At 41.3% G+C, this 16,961-nt stretch overlaps 1 protein-coding gene and 1 non-coding gene across 2 annotated transcripts in view; both read right to left on the bottom strand.

Moving 5' to 3' along the window:
* Positions 1-3,534: 3,534 nt before the first annotated feature.
* Positions 3,535-3,616, bottom strand: TRNAS-UGA (transfer RNA serine (anticodon UGA)). Its single transcript has one exon. It is a non-coding gene; the product is annotated as a tRNA-Ser (tRNA).
* Positions 3,617-7,342: 3,726 nt separating this feature from the next.
* LOC131242833 (uncharacterized) overlaps positions 7,343-16,961 on the bottom strand; it is a 28,998-nt gene continuing 19,379 nt past the window's right edge. Inside the window, exons 8-11 of the mRNA XM_058241735.1 lie at positions 14,979-15,046; positions 11,221-11,331; positions 8,738-8,972; positions 7,343-7,887 (exon numbers count right to left, since the gene is read on the bottom strand). Coding sequence (XP_058097718.1) covers positions 7,777-7,887; positions 8,738-8,972; positions 11,221-11,331; positions 14,979-15,046 — 525 coding nt within the window. The 3' untranslated portion in view covers positions 7,343-7,776. The remainder of the gene's footprint in view (positions 7,888-8,737; positions 8,973-11,220; positions 11,332-14,978; positions 15,047-16,961) is intronic.

Raw genomic sequence — 16,961 nt, 5'->3', positions numbered from 1 at the left:
TGACTGTATCTGATATTTTCCTGAAATTGCAAGAATTTAATTGAACATATAGGAAAAGAGCACATGGAGATGGGACCTGTTCAATTCACATTGACAGCCCCCACCTAAGTTCATGATTGCAATTCATTTATTTGAATTTTGGACTTAACATGATTGAAACAACTCGTTGATTGTAATCAATGTATGTAATAGACTATTAGATAGCGCTTGATTGTAATCAACCTATGTAATAGCCTATTACATTGTGCCTGTAGGAGTTTTATGCTCTAATTGCTGGTCCCTTGTCCGGCTAAAGGAGGGCTGCATCAGGTTGGCAGCCAGTGTCAAACTTATGCCATAACCTCCAACATGATTCCAAACAATATGACATTCCAAACTCATGCTAGGGCCCTTGATAGAGTGGAATGGCAGAAAATGATACATTTAGCTGACCCCAATTAGTTGGGATATGGCTTAGATGTTGACGACTTGAAATGATTGAAACTGCTATTTGGGGGTTACTCCCTCATGGGCTAGCCTCACTTTGGCCATTCCACGCAATTAAGTTGAATTGCTGCAATTTGATTCAGTGTCCAAATGCCAGCCCAGATGTACTGGTGGTGTGCTCTGATACTGTTCCTTTTAAGAACATTGAATGCATTGTAGTTGCAAGATTCCTGCTTCTAGGGTGGGAAATGCAATTTCTGTGAAACTATTGAGTCATCTCTGGCCAATAGATTAAAACAAGGCAAACTACAGTAAGGGGAATGCGTTGCACATGAAACAAGCACAGGAATAAAAAAAAAATTTCGTTCTTCCATTTCAAGCATAGAATATCCTGGCGTATGTGAGCAACTTCTATACGTTTCTCCTACCTTGCGTGCTTCTCTGTTGTCTTTCCTCTCTTTCCTCCTCCTTCCAGGCCTCTCCCCCCCTTGTTTCGGTGCATTTCCTTTCTCTCCAGTAGTTATTAGCATTTCCCACTCCATTTTTGTGACGGAGGACTCGGCCTCAACTTGCTATTATGATGCTTTCCTGTCCACCTTGAAATGCGTGTTAACTGTGAATAGGCATGTGGTCGCCGCCTCTTCCACTCTAGTGATCTTCTCGTTGGATTGAATTATTGCAGCCACACCATAAAAACTTTGAACTAATCATATCCCCTGTGAACGTTCATGCAGGTTAAGGAGAGCAAATGAGATGGCTAGTGGCTTGGAGCAAAGATCTAGCGTTCGAGTGAAAACCCATCATCAGAGACCAATGGTTGACATGAATCGACGCTCTCATAACTTATTTCAACATTTCATGTTAACAATAATGATGAACGGGTGCCCCTCTTAGTTCAGTGCCAATGAAATAATAAGATACTAAAATCCAAAGAAGGTGGTAAGGTGCAGAATCATCACATTTTCTCTTTATCTTTCATGGGGAATAAGCTAGTCTTATGCTCAAGGGTTTGTTTTCAAGGAAGTATGAGGGATTATCAGGAACCCTGGGGACTATCTTGCATGACAAATGAGTGGTTGGATCTCAAATATTTCATTAGGGCTTTCGATAGACAGCCTTGGTTGATTTAGGACTGAATTTTGAAAGGTGCGGATGGAGCTATTCAAAATCTGACTTTCAGATCAGGCCAAGGCGACATGACTGATTAATCCAAAATGGTGAGAAATCTTCTTCTACTTGCGATGAGCCATTTTTGGGTAATTTGCAGTATTAACTATAGGGTTGCAATTGGGACGGGTTGGGTCGGTTGAAGGTCAACTGCAACCCAACCCAACCCCAAGAGAACGGAATCCACAACCTGACCCAACCTAATCTAAATACATTATGATTAATCCGAACCCAACCTAACCTCTCCCAAAATTGCCCAACCTGATCTCAGTGTTGGGAATTTTCTGACCCTGACAACATGACCCTTTCTGACCAAACTCGGGTCAGGTAAGTCCGGTTGGGTTGACATGATTAAAGAAAATTATTTTTATTTTATTTTATTTTTTTTTGGATGATAAAATGGGGAAAGTGGCATATGCCGGTGTCATGTGCTAGGGAACTGAACCACTGGATCGAGCCCCATAGAAACTAGAATAGTCCAAAACCATGAATGATGGCTAAAGGTAGAAATGGGTAGTGGCTGTTGATTTTAAATAATTTGTCTCGATTCCCTATACATTGGCCCACCACCCCTAGAAATTGAGATATTAGAGGCTGCAGGTGGGAAGACAAAGGCGGTATCAAGTGGGATGCGGATTGCCTCCTGACCCTGCCAGTAGCTGGACCGGTACTGTGGGCCCCATCATAATGCATGTTGTTTTTATCCGTGCTGTCCATCCACCTTGCTGGCTCATTTTAGGGCATTATCCCCAAAAATGAGGCAGATCAAAATCTCGGGTGGACCGCACCACAGGAAACAGTGGTGATTGAACGTCCACCATTAAAAACTTCTTGGGGATCACAGGTTTTGGATCAAGCTAATATTTGTTTTTTTTTTTTCCCCTTCGTCAATGTCTCTGCGATCTAATCAACAGGTTGAATGGCAAATAAATATTGCAGCGAGCCCTTGGAAATTATCAACAGTAGGCAGGCGTTCAATCACCGGTATTTTCCTGTGGTGTGGTCCACCTGAGATTCGGATCTGCTTCCTTTTTGGACTCATGCAATGGATGGATGGACAGTGTGGATAAAACATATTCATCATTGTGGGGCCCACAGAGCACCGTCCAGTAGCCACGTTGCTAATGGCAGTGTCAGTAGGCAATTTCCGTCCTGATTTGCATGGCACACGTATACAAAAGATATGGAGTATCTGTTGGTAGCATGTAAAAGTGACCTGGTAAACATGGCAATCGTATGCAAGAGATCTGGACTGTTCGTCTATAGGCTGGTGGGACTTACTCTATTTCTCATGAGTGCACTGGATCTTCCCATCTTTAAATAGAAAAAAAATTCGAAGAGCTTATCGTGCCCATCCATTTATGGTGGGGCCACCTATGTGATGCACAATCCTCTCTCTAAATAGAGGGTACGGAGAGAAAATCGTGCCCTTCCATTTAGGTGGCCCCCGCATCTCTGAGGGATAGACTGGTGGACGTGGTTTTGGTGTATCCCTGTGGGGCCCACCGTGATGTATGTGCCACGCCGTCCATCTGTTTTGACAGCTTATTTCAGGGCATGATCCCTAAAAAGGAGCAGATGTGGACCACACCACAAAAGTGATGATTGACCATTAAAAACTTCTCGTGGGCCACCGGAATGTTGATTTACCATCCAAGCTGTTGATGAGGTCACAAAGACCAAGACCTGAATGAAGGGACCACACAAATATCAGCGTGATCCAAAACTTCAGTGGCCCACAACAAGTTTTTTAATGGTGGGTATTCAATCACCACTGTTTCCTGTGGTGGGGTCCACCTGAGATTTAGACCTGCTTTACGTCAACGTGGGCCCCACCCCCACAGTCAGGGATCCAACGACCTCGGTGGCGAAGCCGAGTCCTAGACTGGCGCGTGGTGGGTCCAGATCTCCTTGAGAAAGCAAGGAAAAACAAAAAGAAATCGTCGACAGCAGGGTTCGAACCTGCGCGGGCGAAGCCCAACAGATTTCAAGTCTGTCTCCTTAACCACTCGGACATATCGACATCTGTTGAAAGTAATTAGTATTATTTTTATTTAATTGCAAATTAAGAAGCTCCTTGGGTTACGATGAACCATACATCCAATTCTCCTCACAACAGGTAGGCCGAGGGACAGCATCACACCAATCAGACGATCTTAGCAATTCTATCATTTTAAATTTCCATGCAGAATATGAATATTGATCCTGTCCGTCTTCAGCCGTCCATTATTGTCCATCCATATGATCATTTTGATTTTTTAGACATGCCACTTGTCAGTGGAGTTAGCATTTGGGCATGGACATCAACTATCTTTATTTGTATCACGCAGAACATGGAACCAACACTCTTTTCTTTTTTTTCCTTTTTTTTAAAAAAATCTTTTGATTAATATCTTGAAATTATCGAAATCTTTTGTACGTAAACACTATCAAACTGAATTGGAATATCATTAGTCTAATAAAAGTAGCAGAGTAGGCAGATTGTAATTTCTTTCCCCCTTTGAATTCAATATTGAAGGTCCCACTCGCGCCAGCATGAGTCGAGCTTGGATCTAAAATTTCACCCCAACCTGACCTGAGCTAAAATTCAATATCAGGTCAGGTTGGGCCATGGCTGGCCCACTATATTAATAATGAGGTATACTAGTTATACATACATATAGTTTTTATTATTATTATTATTTTTTATTTTAATTATACCAACGCGCACACACCCCCACACACTCATGCCGCAGTGGGTTTTCACCACCTATGGATACTTGAACCCTTGACCGGGAGGCCGCAGTGGGTTTTCACCACCTATGGATACTTGAACCCTTGACCGGGTGTTGAAACTCCCGAGAGTCTACCACCCGAGCAAGAGTAAGGATCCTATACATACATGCAGTTGATTACTTAGCAACCACCTTTTGTGTTCTGGTAAGGCTCAGGCCACGCTGGGCCAATTCAATACTAATAATCGCATCGTACTTTCCTCTTGATTCTGATCATCCCTTTTAAATTCAGTTCATTTCTGCATCCCAATGTAGCCCTAATGAATCTTGGGAAAACCTATCACGTTTTACTCAGATAAAAAAGATGGGTGAGATGACTATACTTAGGTATGCTGACCACTTTTTAGCTGTTTGTATGGCCATGATCATATGGTCATTTGTTTTCATCAGATAGCCTTATTTTCAGGCCATGGTCCATCCGTAGTGGAGCCTAGGATTTAATAGTCTGGATTGGCCTGCACACATGCCAAGTGTGCCTTACTCGAGCACGACTTAGCTGCGGCCCTGGGACCAGCTATGAGGTTGCAACCCTGACCGTAGGGCTCAACTCGATGTTATGCATTCTATATCCACACCGTCCATATGTTTTTCCCATTTATTATAGAGCATGATCCCAAAAATGAAGGAGATGCAAATTTCAGATGGACCACACCACAAGAAACAGTGATCATTGAACGCCCACCATTAAAAACTACTTATGGCCCACGTAATGTTTATTAACCATCCAACCTGTTGAAAAGATCACATAGACCTCGATGAAAGGATTTTAAAAAAAAAAAAAAAAAAAAAAAAAACACAAATATCAGCTTGATTCAAAACTTTTGTGGCCCACAAAAGGTTTTTAGTGGTCAATAATCCTTGTTTCTTGCGGTGTGGTCCACCTGAAATTTATATGTGCTTCGTTTCTGGAAGTATGCCCTAAAATAAGCCGGAAAAACAAATTGATGGCATGCATATAGAATACATACATCGAGGTGGGCCCTATGATCGAGGGTCACATCCACATAGCTGGTTACGGTCGCAGCCAAGTCGCGCTTGCCTTGGTTACCGAATCACGAATTCCTGAAGCGAAAGCTACTGGAGTAGGGTACATATAAAATCCATTGTACTGTTTTACAATACAAGGTTGCTGAGGGGCCATTTGGCTGAAAGTAAATGGAGGTAGATTGAAGAACTTAAGGAGTAAATGGAGGTAAACGGCCTTTGAGACGTGTTTAGCTGTGAGTAAATGTATGAAAGAGTAAATGTGCCGGTAAATGAAATCCTCTCTAACGAGAGATTTGTATTGGAAGTATATGGCATGAAATGGCCTTTTGGACTCTCTTAAAGAGTCCACGAGTTGTTGGTACTTAGAAACAATCCAACTATCAGCTACAACACTAAAATCACACCAATAGATCCAAACCATCCAAAGGTTTGTCATCTAAATGAATGGTTAAAACATGTTGGCAAGCTGCTTGTTTGTGATCCTTACGTTTGTAGCCCAACTGAGATTTAAAATTTCCTCATTTTTGGCTAAAGTGTATATTTCAATGGGCTTATTACAATCTTCCTATCAAATATCAGATATATACACGAATTTGAGACATTAAAGCTGATTTGAGATATTACATATGCTCCATGAATATATTGAAAAAAATTCCAATACATTCCACTTCCTCCCATTTACTCTTATCCAAGCAAGATATTTGGATTTCAAATGCATTTCATTTACTTCCATCCAAACACAGCCAAGTCATTTACACCCAATTTATTTACCTCCAATTCCATTTCCCATTACCTCCATTTACAAGCTCCCAAAAGAGCTCTTATGGACGAGTCCAGAGGATTCACAGTACACCTGATAGACCTGCAGGCCAGAGATGGAATGTTCGAACAGACTTGGGTGTCTTAAACCAGCGGGTCCTCGAGGAGTAAGAAAACTGATCCTGCTCCTTCCAATTTCTTCTGGTAGGGCTGCAACTGGGCTGGGCTTGTCACTGGACATACTAGAAGTCTGGACTTACGGTCTAAAACTTTAGGCCCGTTGAATGCATTTGGGCTTGACTTTAGGGCAAAATAAAATGAAATAATAATAATATCAAAAGAAACGAGCTTCGATAAGACTCGCATCTAAAAATTGGACCGATTCAAAAGCTGGCCTGCTTATGGATTGCCAATGACCGGGCCTCTGTCCATCTTACAGGAACATGGCTATTTTCCTTTACAGCCTTTCAGGGCCAAAAGCTAGTCTAAGCCCAGGTGATTTTGTACAGAGAGATAACTGATCACCAACATACCACCGCATGGTGACTTGCCTTTCCAGCCTTCTACGCCCACATACCACTTGTGTAGGCCATCTGTACCATGTAAACCTGGTAGATTCCATCTTGAAAAATTGGCTAATCCACTAATTCGCGCCTGCATGTTGAATCAGACCAATGGTTGTCCAATGATTCCAGCGGTGTGGCCCACCTAACGATTGAATTGGCTTGATTTCTGAGACTAGTGATTTTCATTATGAGGCCTACAGTTTTCATGGTGTGCTTGAATCACTGGAAATATCAAAGGGTTTTGATAGAATAGGCGAAAGGATTTCGACAGGATCTGGGCCAGCATGACAGCTACGATGTAGGCCCCAGTTCCCACAGTCAGATGGTACATGTCAAACATCCAGGCCATTTATCAACTGGTGGACGCTGTGAACATGAACTAGACCAAAAATAATATTGGCCTACCAATCAGGCAGATCGTGCTAGTTTGAAAAAAATGGACATTCGGAAAAAAAAAAAAATTCTCCAAAAATCAACCTCTACGTGTGTGGCTAACTTGATGTCTGATTAGTGTACCGGCCTCATTTTTTGTACATGGGATGAATTGTTTGGACCTCTGATCTGCATGCCATCAGACTGGAGGAACCACACCCTGCATGGTAGCTGACATGTGGGTCCGCGCAATTCTATCATAATCCAGAAGAAATTCCAAAAGAGGTTGAATTAGGAAGGAAAAACATGGCATTTTAAAATCCCAACTAAAGCGCATTTTTGCACATAAATAATGGCAAATGCCTGATGATACATTTTTTATGGATGCTAATTGCACACGTTGCCTCACAAGAGTTCCCATTCGAACCATGGAAGACATGAAGGCAGGTTTGGTGACTCCACTCTCTAGAATTGAGGGGAAACAAACCACTGAATATTTTTGGTCCCTGTTCCTATCGACGGGCCAGCATCATCCCATTGGCCTGATGTTTGGACTTTTAGGCCATCATATATGTGGACCTGCTGGAAGCGAGATCCCGATCTTGTATGTCTGCTGCAACTCCCTATGGGAAACTCTGTGAGACAAGTGATGTGCAATTCGCCTTCATATTTTTACATAGATGAATCAGGAAACCATAAATATTGGAATACAATTGTGGGAAGATTTATTTTGGTGAGAGAAAATGCACCCGTGCGAGCGTGTACTCTTTTCCAGAAATCCGAACACCAGTTTGCGACCACTGCACATCTTCCCAGTCAAGATTATCCGCCAGGATCTGAAAAATCATGAAAACAGGGGAAACCGCACTGGAGATTAGTTACCAAACAGACTACTGTTCTGCAGCAAATCTACTTGGAGAATATAATAATCCTATTTATAATTTATACAATGGGATTGGGTATATTAATTCTCTCCTATCCCATCCATTGACATGCCTGTCAATCCAGAGTCTAGACCATCCAATTGAGAGGCCACCTCTTGGATGGTATATACCCTGAAAAATCACCACAATCATGATATTCCAAACCATCCAACCAATAGCTTGCTCCATCATGGTTGTCAGAAGCCATGCATCTATTTATTAGATGGCACAGATCGCTGAATCTGGGTGATCTTGCCCTTCATCAACCAAATGGTTCAAATTAGTAAGCATGTCCAGTGACTGGACAGTAGGTCTATTATGCACCGAGTTTCAGGTTTACCGCAGACTTCGTGGCTGATGGCATCAACTTCTAGCAATGACCACTAGAATTCTAGACAACACCCAAAATCCCGTGTGTGTGTGTGTGTGTGTGTGTGTGTACATATAATGAGAAAAAAAGAAAGAAAGAAAGAAAAGATTTTATTTATTTATTTATTTATTTTACTTCAAAGCCATCAGGTCCAAGATGTTAGCATTAAACTTTGGGTGAAATACCTACCAAAATAGATTATTACAGAAACTTCAGCGCTTTCATCTAAATAAAAAAATAATTAAGTTTTATATATTAATATTTGCCAAAATTTAAATATGAACAAGTTCAACAGAAAAGAATATTCAGACATTGAAAAGGAATTTTAGGCCATGTTAACAGCTATTCATATAAAAATTATGAAGTTTCAGTCAAGAAGGCATCAAGAAGTACCTCCAAATGTTCAGCAGGCAATGGGATTCCAATCAAACGCATTACTTTCTGGGGAAGGGGCTTCTTGCAACGTGACCATCGGAATACATCGTCACGATCTCCCCTACTTCTCTCACTGACTTGGGTTGCACATGTATTATGATTATGAAGTTTCTGCAATGCTGATTCTGATGCATGGAAGGCTGCTGATGCACCATTGTTGACAGCCCTCTCTCCACTGAAACAGAGTTCATACCTACAGAGAACATAACCCCAGCAAGGGGGGAAAAGGAATAGAAACAGGCTATCAACTGCAGTGTCGTTCATGGTAAACTTCCATTATTATTATTATTATTATTATTATTTTGTTTGAAAAATCACGAGAATTGTATGAAGAAGAAAGAAGAAACAAAAACAAAATTTGGAGAGAAGGGCTGCTGAGGGAGCTGACCCAACTAGACTCCAAGAAAGAGAAAATCACAGCCCTTAAGATAGTCTACATTTAAAGCCCATGGTAAACTTCCATTTAGCAGTGCTGAAAGAAGAAAATTCCATTTACCATTGACAACAGAGTTCAGGATCCTACCAATTCCCTTCTCAAACCTTTTTAGGTGTACGATAGATGATTTCAGCAATTATTTTTAGAGGTTGCACACAATTTTGCCTTGAGAAAGTTCCCTTTTCCCAAATTTCCCTAGGAAGATGCTTCTAAAATTGCGTGGAGGTTAACCTACGACTGGTTGTAGTTAATTGATCTTATTTCTGTTGTTGTTTATGATAAAGACATGATATGAATTAACAGTTTTTTTTTTTTTTAATAGTGAGTATTTTAGCTTTAACATATGACCAGTCTCATATGGCAATGTATGTGCAGGACATCCAAGCCATGTAAAAGGTAGATCCCACCCATACAGATCACCTGGCACCAAAAATCAGACCAGTCCATCAATCAAGTGGGCTGCTCTTTTCTTTTCTTTTAAAGGTAATGACAATTTGATTAGAAAAGGAATGCCTTTTTTTTTAAAAAAAAATTATTTATTTTAAATACAAGAGCAAAATAACAACGAAAGCCCAATTACAAAAGAAAAATACACACATCAAAGGCTTTTAAAAAAGAGGCCCACTCGATGACATCAGACTCCGCCCTTCTGAAAACTCCTTGTGGCGAACACACTGGTTCTGAAAACACTTGTTGCTCCTTTCTCCCTGCATGGCCCACAGACAGGCCAACAACACAAACCTCCACATCACCATTTCTTTTCTTTTCTTTCCTAACCCACCCCTGTGCCACGCAAGGAGCAAGTCCTCAATGGTCCTCGATGTCATAATGCCTTAAATAAGTAAAAAAAAACTCTCCCACACAACTCTGGGGAAGGGGCAATGGATGAACAAATGATCAACTAATTCTGCGTCTTGCATGCATATTATACACATATTGGGGATAACTAACAACCTTTTCAGAAGATTATCGATAGTGAGCACCCTGCTCCTTCCTGCCAACTAGGCAAAAACTGAAACCTTGGGAGGCATTGACACAAAAGTTGAGTGACCATGTCCCTCTCCAGCCAGATGCTGGGCAATCATCCTATAGAAGGATTGAATAGAAAACATCCCTAACTTTTCCTTTCTCCATACCATTGTGTCCCTCTCACCGGGTGAAGGGTGACCAGTCGTGAATCCAAGCCAAGAGCCGGATGAGCTCATCCACCTCCTTGTCTGTCAAGTCCCTTCCACAAGGGGTAGACTAAACAACTTCCACACTCAAGAAGGAGAAGCATTGAGCAACAGAAATGCCTGCAAAGAAATCCTAGCTAACCTGAGGAATTCGACTTGCAGCCAGTCCTCTCCTAACACAAGCATCTTTTCAAAAACAAATCCTCTCCTCATCTCCCATGGAAAAGCAACCCCATGGGACAAGGTTACAATGCCCTTATCATACTCCGTCAACTGCATATTTGTTAAGCGTTCTAGAAGATCCTATGATGGACATAGATCATCCATGTCAAGACCAAGAAACACATCACCTAGGAGACATTGCTCCCAACGGTACTATTGTATGAACCGTTTGAGTGATGTTTGGGTGTCCCACTCCCACGTGTCATTCAAAAGCTTTGGGGGCATTACTAATGTCCCCATGAAGGAGGGCATGTTAGCATTGCTTTGGGGGCATTACTAACGCCCCTATGGAGGGGTGTGTGGGTGTGTGCGTGTGTGTGGGTGCGTGTGTGCGTGCATGTGTGTGTGTGTGTGTAATTACTAATTAGACACATAAAACAAACATGAAGAAACATCAGTCCTTTTCCATTCTTATGCTCTTTTACAAATAGGCTGGTAGCGCCATGTTGTGCACATCTGAATGACGACATTTTCAATTTTTTAAAAATTTCTTTTGAAATAATTTCTAATTATCATCAAATATGCAGTTGGATGCCTAATTCCTAACACAAGATAACGAAATACAATTCATCATGAGGGACCAACATTTAGGTCAATAAAAAGCATACCTGTTTGAATGGGTTTCTAAATACAACACTTCTCCCTTCTTCAAGCGGGCAGACGTGTAAAGGGGCCTCTTCAATCCTTTATCAGCAACTGCGCCTATACTATATTTAATCCTGAAGCAATTCTCAAGCACAGTGGCCGATAAGTTCAAGAACCATTTCATAATGAATTGCAATGAAAGAAAGCCACCACAAACTTCCACATGAAATGAAAATATATCAAACAAAGCAACTCATGCAGAAAGTTTAAAATCATGAGTAAATTTGGTAAAAAAAAAATTTAGACGTGTTCAAGTGACACGCGACTTTATGATTTTGTTTTCTACGAATGGTAAGATATCTATATGAGAGATTTGAGAGACCACTCAAGAGATTGGTTGATAGGACGACAGTCATTTTGCTTGGGAGCTTGAAAAAGTTGTAGAGGAAGATCATCTAAAGGCCTATGCTAAGTCAGGGAGAAGATCTTTATCTCCCCATAAAAGCTCGATGGTCAAGATAGTGAAGATCAAAAGGAGATTCAATTCAAGAGCATGATTAGGGCTCCTGAGAAAGGAAACAGGGTGGCTGGATTCAAGGAGAATGGCGGCTAGACAACAATCAAAAGAAAGATCAGAGCTAAGAAGGAGAGAGGGAAGGCACATGAGACCCGAGAACTCGAGAGTTTTAGATGCTATTTATTAAAAAATTTCTAGTAGACTGGCGGGAGTGGCACTCCAAAAGAGCCCTTGGGAGTTGCGGGAAGGTCATAGAAATAGTAATACCTTAGTTAAGAGGTTTTGCTTTCATGAGAATGAAGATGCATGAAGAGACTCTACAGGGAGTCGCAATTTACCATGCTGAGTCCTATTGCAGGATGAAGCTAGTTGTGTAGTTAGTGAATAAAGGCTGGAAACTGTAAACAGGGAATCTTGGGGGTTGGGTTTAGGCAATGTAGAGGCAAGGGAAAAGGGAGGGCGTAGAGAGAAGAGGTTTAGGGCCAGAGTAGAAGCTATAGAATCTGAGGGGGCCCCAATTGACGCAAGCAACTACCACTTACTCTAAAAGTTCGAACAAATAGAGCGTGGCGAATCAATCCCTTTATTTCATAGCCCTGGTCCCACTTCCTATGGGTTAGGTCCTTGGCCGAACCTCCCTCATGGGCACCACATCACATGGGTCTCGCCTCACACAAGCAACCGCCTCACAAGGGCCGCCCACCCCAAGTATGCCCCTGCATTCCAAAGGCCACCCCACTAGAGCTGGTTGTGAAAATGCCCTTGCATCAATTACCTCCGGTGAGGAATATCGAACACGTGACCTCCCGCTCTGATACCACTTGACGCGGGATAACTAACCAGTCGCTCTAAAAGCTAGAACTAATAGAGGCAAATCAATCCCTTTATCTCATAGCCCCGACCCCACTTCCCATAGGTTAGGTCCTCGGCCGAACCCCACTCGTGGGCCCCACATAACATGGGTCTTGCCTCACATGGGCCGCCCACCCCAAGTGTGCCCCCGCATCCCACAGGCCACCCCAGTTGAGCTCGGTGTGAAAATTCCCCTGCATTACCAACTCTAACCAAGAGTCTAGAGCTTTGGATCTTACAAAGATGCAGTGGTTGGGGTCTCCTACGAAGAGGGAGTGAAAAGGCAGGGGAGATGAACACTTGAGCAAGAGTGAGAAAGCAAGGGTATAGATGCTGGTATGGGTGGAGCAAGTAGAAGAAGGTTCGGCGATGCGTTATCGTAGAAAGCTCCTAATAGTGTCTGCAATGGTGTTTAATCGCATCTCTGAGGCTTGGGGCCTCCATCACCGACGTGGGAAGGTGGTTACAAGAGAGCAACATAGTGGAGAGGGTTGACTATTCGCTGAAACCTCTTTCTGATTCCATTGTGCTGGTATCACCGAGGTAGGTTACAAACCTAAAAACCATCCTATTTGCAGGAGCGCTCTTCAATCAGGGGCTAATGGTTAGTTTATGCCAGTGGTCAAATTGGTCAAACTTCAGGGAGGAGACCCGCTGGATCCAGATCAGGGACCTGCCCTTAAAGTGTTGGTTCTTCGAAGCCTTCGTCGCAGTTGGCTCTTGCATCAAAGAGGTAGTGGCCAATAACTGGGCGATTAAATATATGAAGGACCTCCACTTCGCAAGGTTGTGCGTGAAAAGGAAGAAACATCAAACTGTGCTAAACTGACTCATAATCTCCATCGGCAACATCAAAGCCTCCATTCGAGTGGCCCATGAAGGTGTTGGGACAGAGAAGGTTAGGATCATCAATTGCAGGGAAGAAGCTCGAGGCAGAAACACAAAAGGTGCATGGTGGGCTGGATGCTCCAATAAACCACTGGATGGAGAAGAGAAAATGTGGCAACTGAAGAGGAGGACGGTAGAGGGGGAAGTATTCAAAAAGACAAAAATGAATGTAATCAGGCATATTTCTTGCTAAAACGATTTTGACCCAAATGATAGGTTGATTCAAGCAAGACTGTAAATTTTGTCATCTTTGTAATTTTGAGCACCAGGCTCTTGCTTAATAAAGAAATTGTCATTTCTCCAAAAAAAAAAAAAAGTTACAAAAAGAAGAAGAAAGATACCTATAGATCTACAAATTGATTTTGTTTTGATGTATAATAATAGATTTCATCGTTTCATTTCTTAGTCTAAAATTCTTCCTAGTATCTAATTTTCCATGAAGCATATCTTAAGCCAAAAGAGTTTCCTCCCTATCAATGACTGGAGTTCAATGGTTGGCTTGCAAGAATTATGAGATACCAAGCGATGCAAACAATTACCAAGCTCCCATCTTGAATGAATGTCTTGAGAGTAAAATAAAAAAACAACTTAGTACAGATCAACTAGTTCAGAAGAGTGTAAGGGTCATATCTTAAGCCAAAAGAGTTTCTTCCCCATCTTTGACTGATGTTCGATGGTTGGCTCGCAAGACCCAACCAAAGAAACCAAGCGATGCAAACAATTACCAAGCTTCCATCTTGAAAGAATGTCTTAAGGGAAAAAACAACAACTTAGAACTGGATCAACTAGTTTAGAAGAGGGTAAGGGGCATTAAGCATGTAAAACAAATCCAGTTCCACGGGAAATGTCCTCCCATCAAACGGTTAAGATTGTGTAATAGATATGACTTTCCAGATATAGCCTGTCCAAGGGCGACTGGATGAATTGTCTGAACATCTCACAAGTATGTGATCATGTATGTTTTAGATTGAGGGACCCAACTTCTTGTGTCAGTCAAAATCTAGCTTGTAGGGACAAAACCTTTTCCTTTTTTGATAAACAAAAAGATAGGGTGCAACATGAGGAGACGTTCCAGGAGGTCAACTATCCCAGTAATATAGCCCAAGCATGCTTAGATGCTGAGAGTAAAATACTGATAGATTAACAACAAGGTGCCAATTATAATACATTATGTGTTTTACATTATGATTTATTTTATTTTTCAATGTTTTTTCTTACATGAATGAACTATTTGAAACAACCCAAATTTTTATATCTTAGAAGAAAAAACCCTGAAGAACTCTCAATAATGGAAATGCATCATGGCACATTCAATATTATAATTACTGAATTTGAGCTTTTATGTTCAACTAATCAAAGGAAGCAACATAACACTCTCAACAATGAATGACTTGCTTATATTATTAAAGCTTGTGCAAATCAGTAATGTCAAAACAACAGAAAACATGCTCTTCAAATAATTTAAAAAAATTAAAAAAATACAGAAAACAACAAGAATGTCTCAAGGAAAGACTGGAAGTATACCATGGCTCATTGCATAGGTTGTATTGGATTGTAACTTCACGTACAAACCTCTGCTGCCGCAATGCATTCTACAGTACAAAAGCCATCAAGTCCATATTAGTCATTTGGGAAGTATCACAGAGAAATTACACCTTGGTGTAAGAAATCTCAGTATCCAAAAATTTCAAATTTATTATATAGATCAGTTATGGTTCATGTACAAAAATAAACAAAAACCTACAGCACTTCAACAAAATAAACCTACACCTTGGTGTGTTTACTCCATTTATGCTAGCAGTTCAAGTAGTAGATTCTCATTGATTCGATAACGAGATTGCATCACCTTAGAATTTTGCGGTAATATATTTTGGTGATGATAGAAGCAAACCTAGTAATGGTAATAAAGTAGTGCATAACAAATTAATGAACATCAATGTGAAGCCACTTTCCCACTGACACTGTTGATGGTCCAAATCAACTGAATTTAAAGATAATACTTTACAAAGTGAAGTGAAATAACAGAATGACAGGAAATCAATATCCTTTACTGATAGATCAGGTCAGTCATTCTATAGTATGGTACCTCAAAGAAGTTTAAACACAGTATGTTTCCAATGGGCCAGAACAATTAGTGCGGATCCAAGCATATAAATTTTTTATAAACAAAAATATGTGAGCAAAACCAATACTGCATGTTAATTGACCTGAGATCATCTTGACATAAGTAGCTCAAGGACATCTCTAAATGAAAAAGGTCTCCAAAGGGAGAATCCCAAATTCAGTTAAAACTAATATGCTCAACATCAGCACATTTTTCAGGTGTTGCATCCTAGCTTGATAGGTTTTATTCTCAATTATGAACATGATAGCGGACGGGCAACGAAAATAAAGAATTAAAGAGAGAGAACGGATATTCAAAGATTTTCAAGAGAAGATGTGAGGATTAGAAGAAAAGAAGAAGAGTATAGAAGATTGTAGTAGGGGAAGAGATACAATTCACCCCAGAATCCGCACCAGAAGTGATCTTGGAAGCAGCACCAAGATCAGGAAACGGAATCGGCAACTCTACCAAACGAAAGATCCTTTCTTCTTCAAAGCCAAGTTACAATGTCCGATTCTTTACCCCCAAGAAACCCCTAAATAAAGGCTACTTTACTGACTTAAGAGACATATTACAAAAATACCCCCGCAAAAGACTTTCTTTAACAAAAAGCACACGTGCGCTTGATGGGCTCAAGGGGGGTTAACCACACCACCAATTTTGGCTTGCCAGAGTAGTTGGTTGGCCTGAGGAGCCTGGAGAAGACTCGTGGGCCCCACCACAGCCTTGGTTCTCTGTTTGTAGACTTTAAGGCCCCCATAATCTCTCCCCGGATTGGAAAAACTCGACCCCGGCAAGTTGGCCGCTTGGCATCTCATGTACAAATCCAGATTAAGACACTGGAAATCGGAAGCCGTAATCCATGTGCAATCGGAAATTGGTCTACCCTTCCATTTGACAAGGAACTTGTGATATCCACCGTCCTTAGTAGACATTAGCTGATTGTCGTACACATCTTCAATCTCTTCGCTTACAATAGGCACAGGAGGCAACCTTATGGCTTGTTCTCCAAATTCTTCATCTTCATGTTAGCCATGATAAATAGCCAAGTCTTCGACATTGAATGTCTAGCTGATGTGCAAATCATCTGGTAACTCCACAACATAAGTGTTAGCATTGATTCTCTTCAATATTTTGAAAAGGCAAGCACTCCTAGAGTGAAGCTTCTAATACTCTCCTTTAGGAAATCTTTTTGGTCGGAGATGTACCATCACTTGGTCACCTTCCTTGAATTCCACGAAGCGCTGATGCAAATGAGCTTGTGCCTTATATCTTTCATTGTTGGTTGCTATCTTCCTTCTTTCCTCTTCAAGGGTGTCACGCATATGTCAGGCAAAAATTTCAGCCTCGGATCGAAGGTTGTTGATTTCAGATTGCCGATTGGTTATGACTGCCCGCTCAGA

This window comes from Magnolia sinica, chromosome 4, assembly GCF_029962835.1.
Source record: "Magnolia sinica isolate HGM2019 chromosome 4, MsV1, whole genome shotgun sequence".
NCBI classification, from domain to species: Eukaryota; Viridiplantae; Streptophyta; class Magnoliopsida; order Magnoliales; family Magnoliaceae; genus Magnolia; species Magnolia sinica.
Note: the sequence above shows the minus strand (reverse complement) of the source record. Positions and strands in the feature narration are given on the sequence as shown.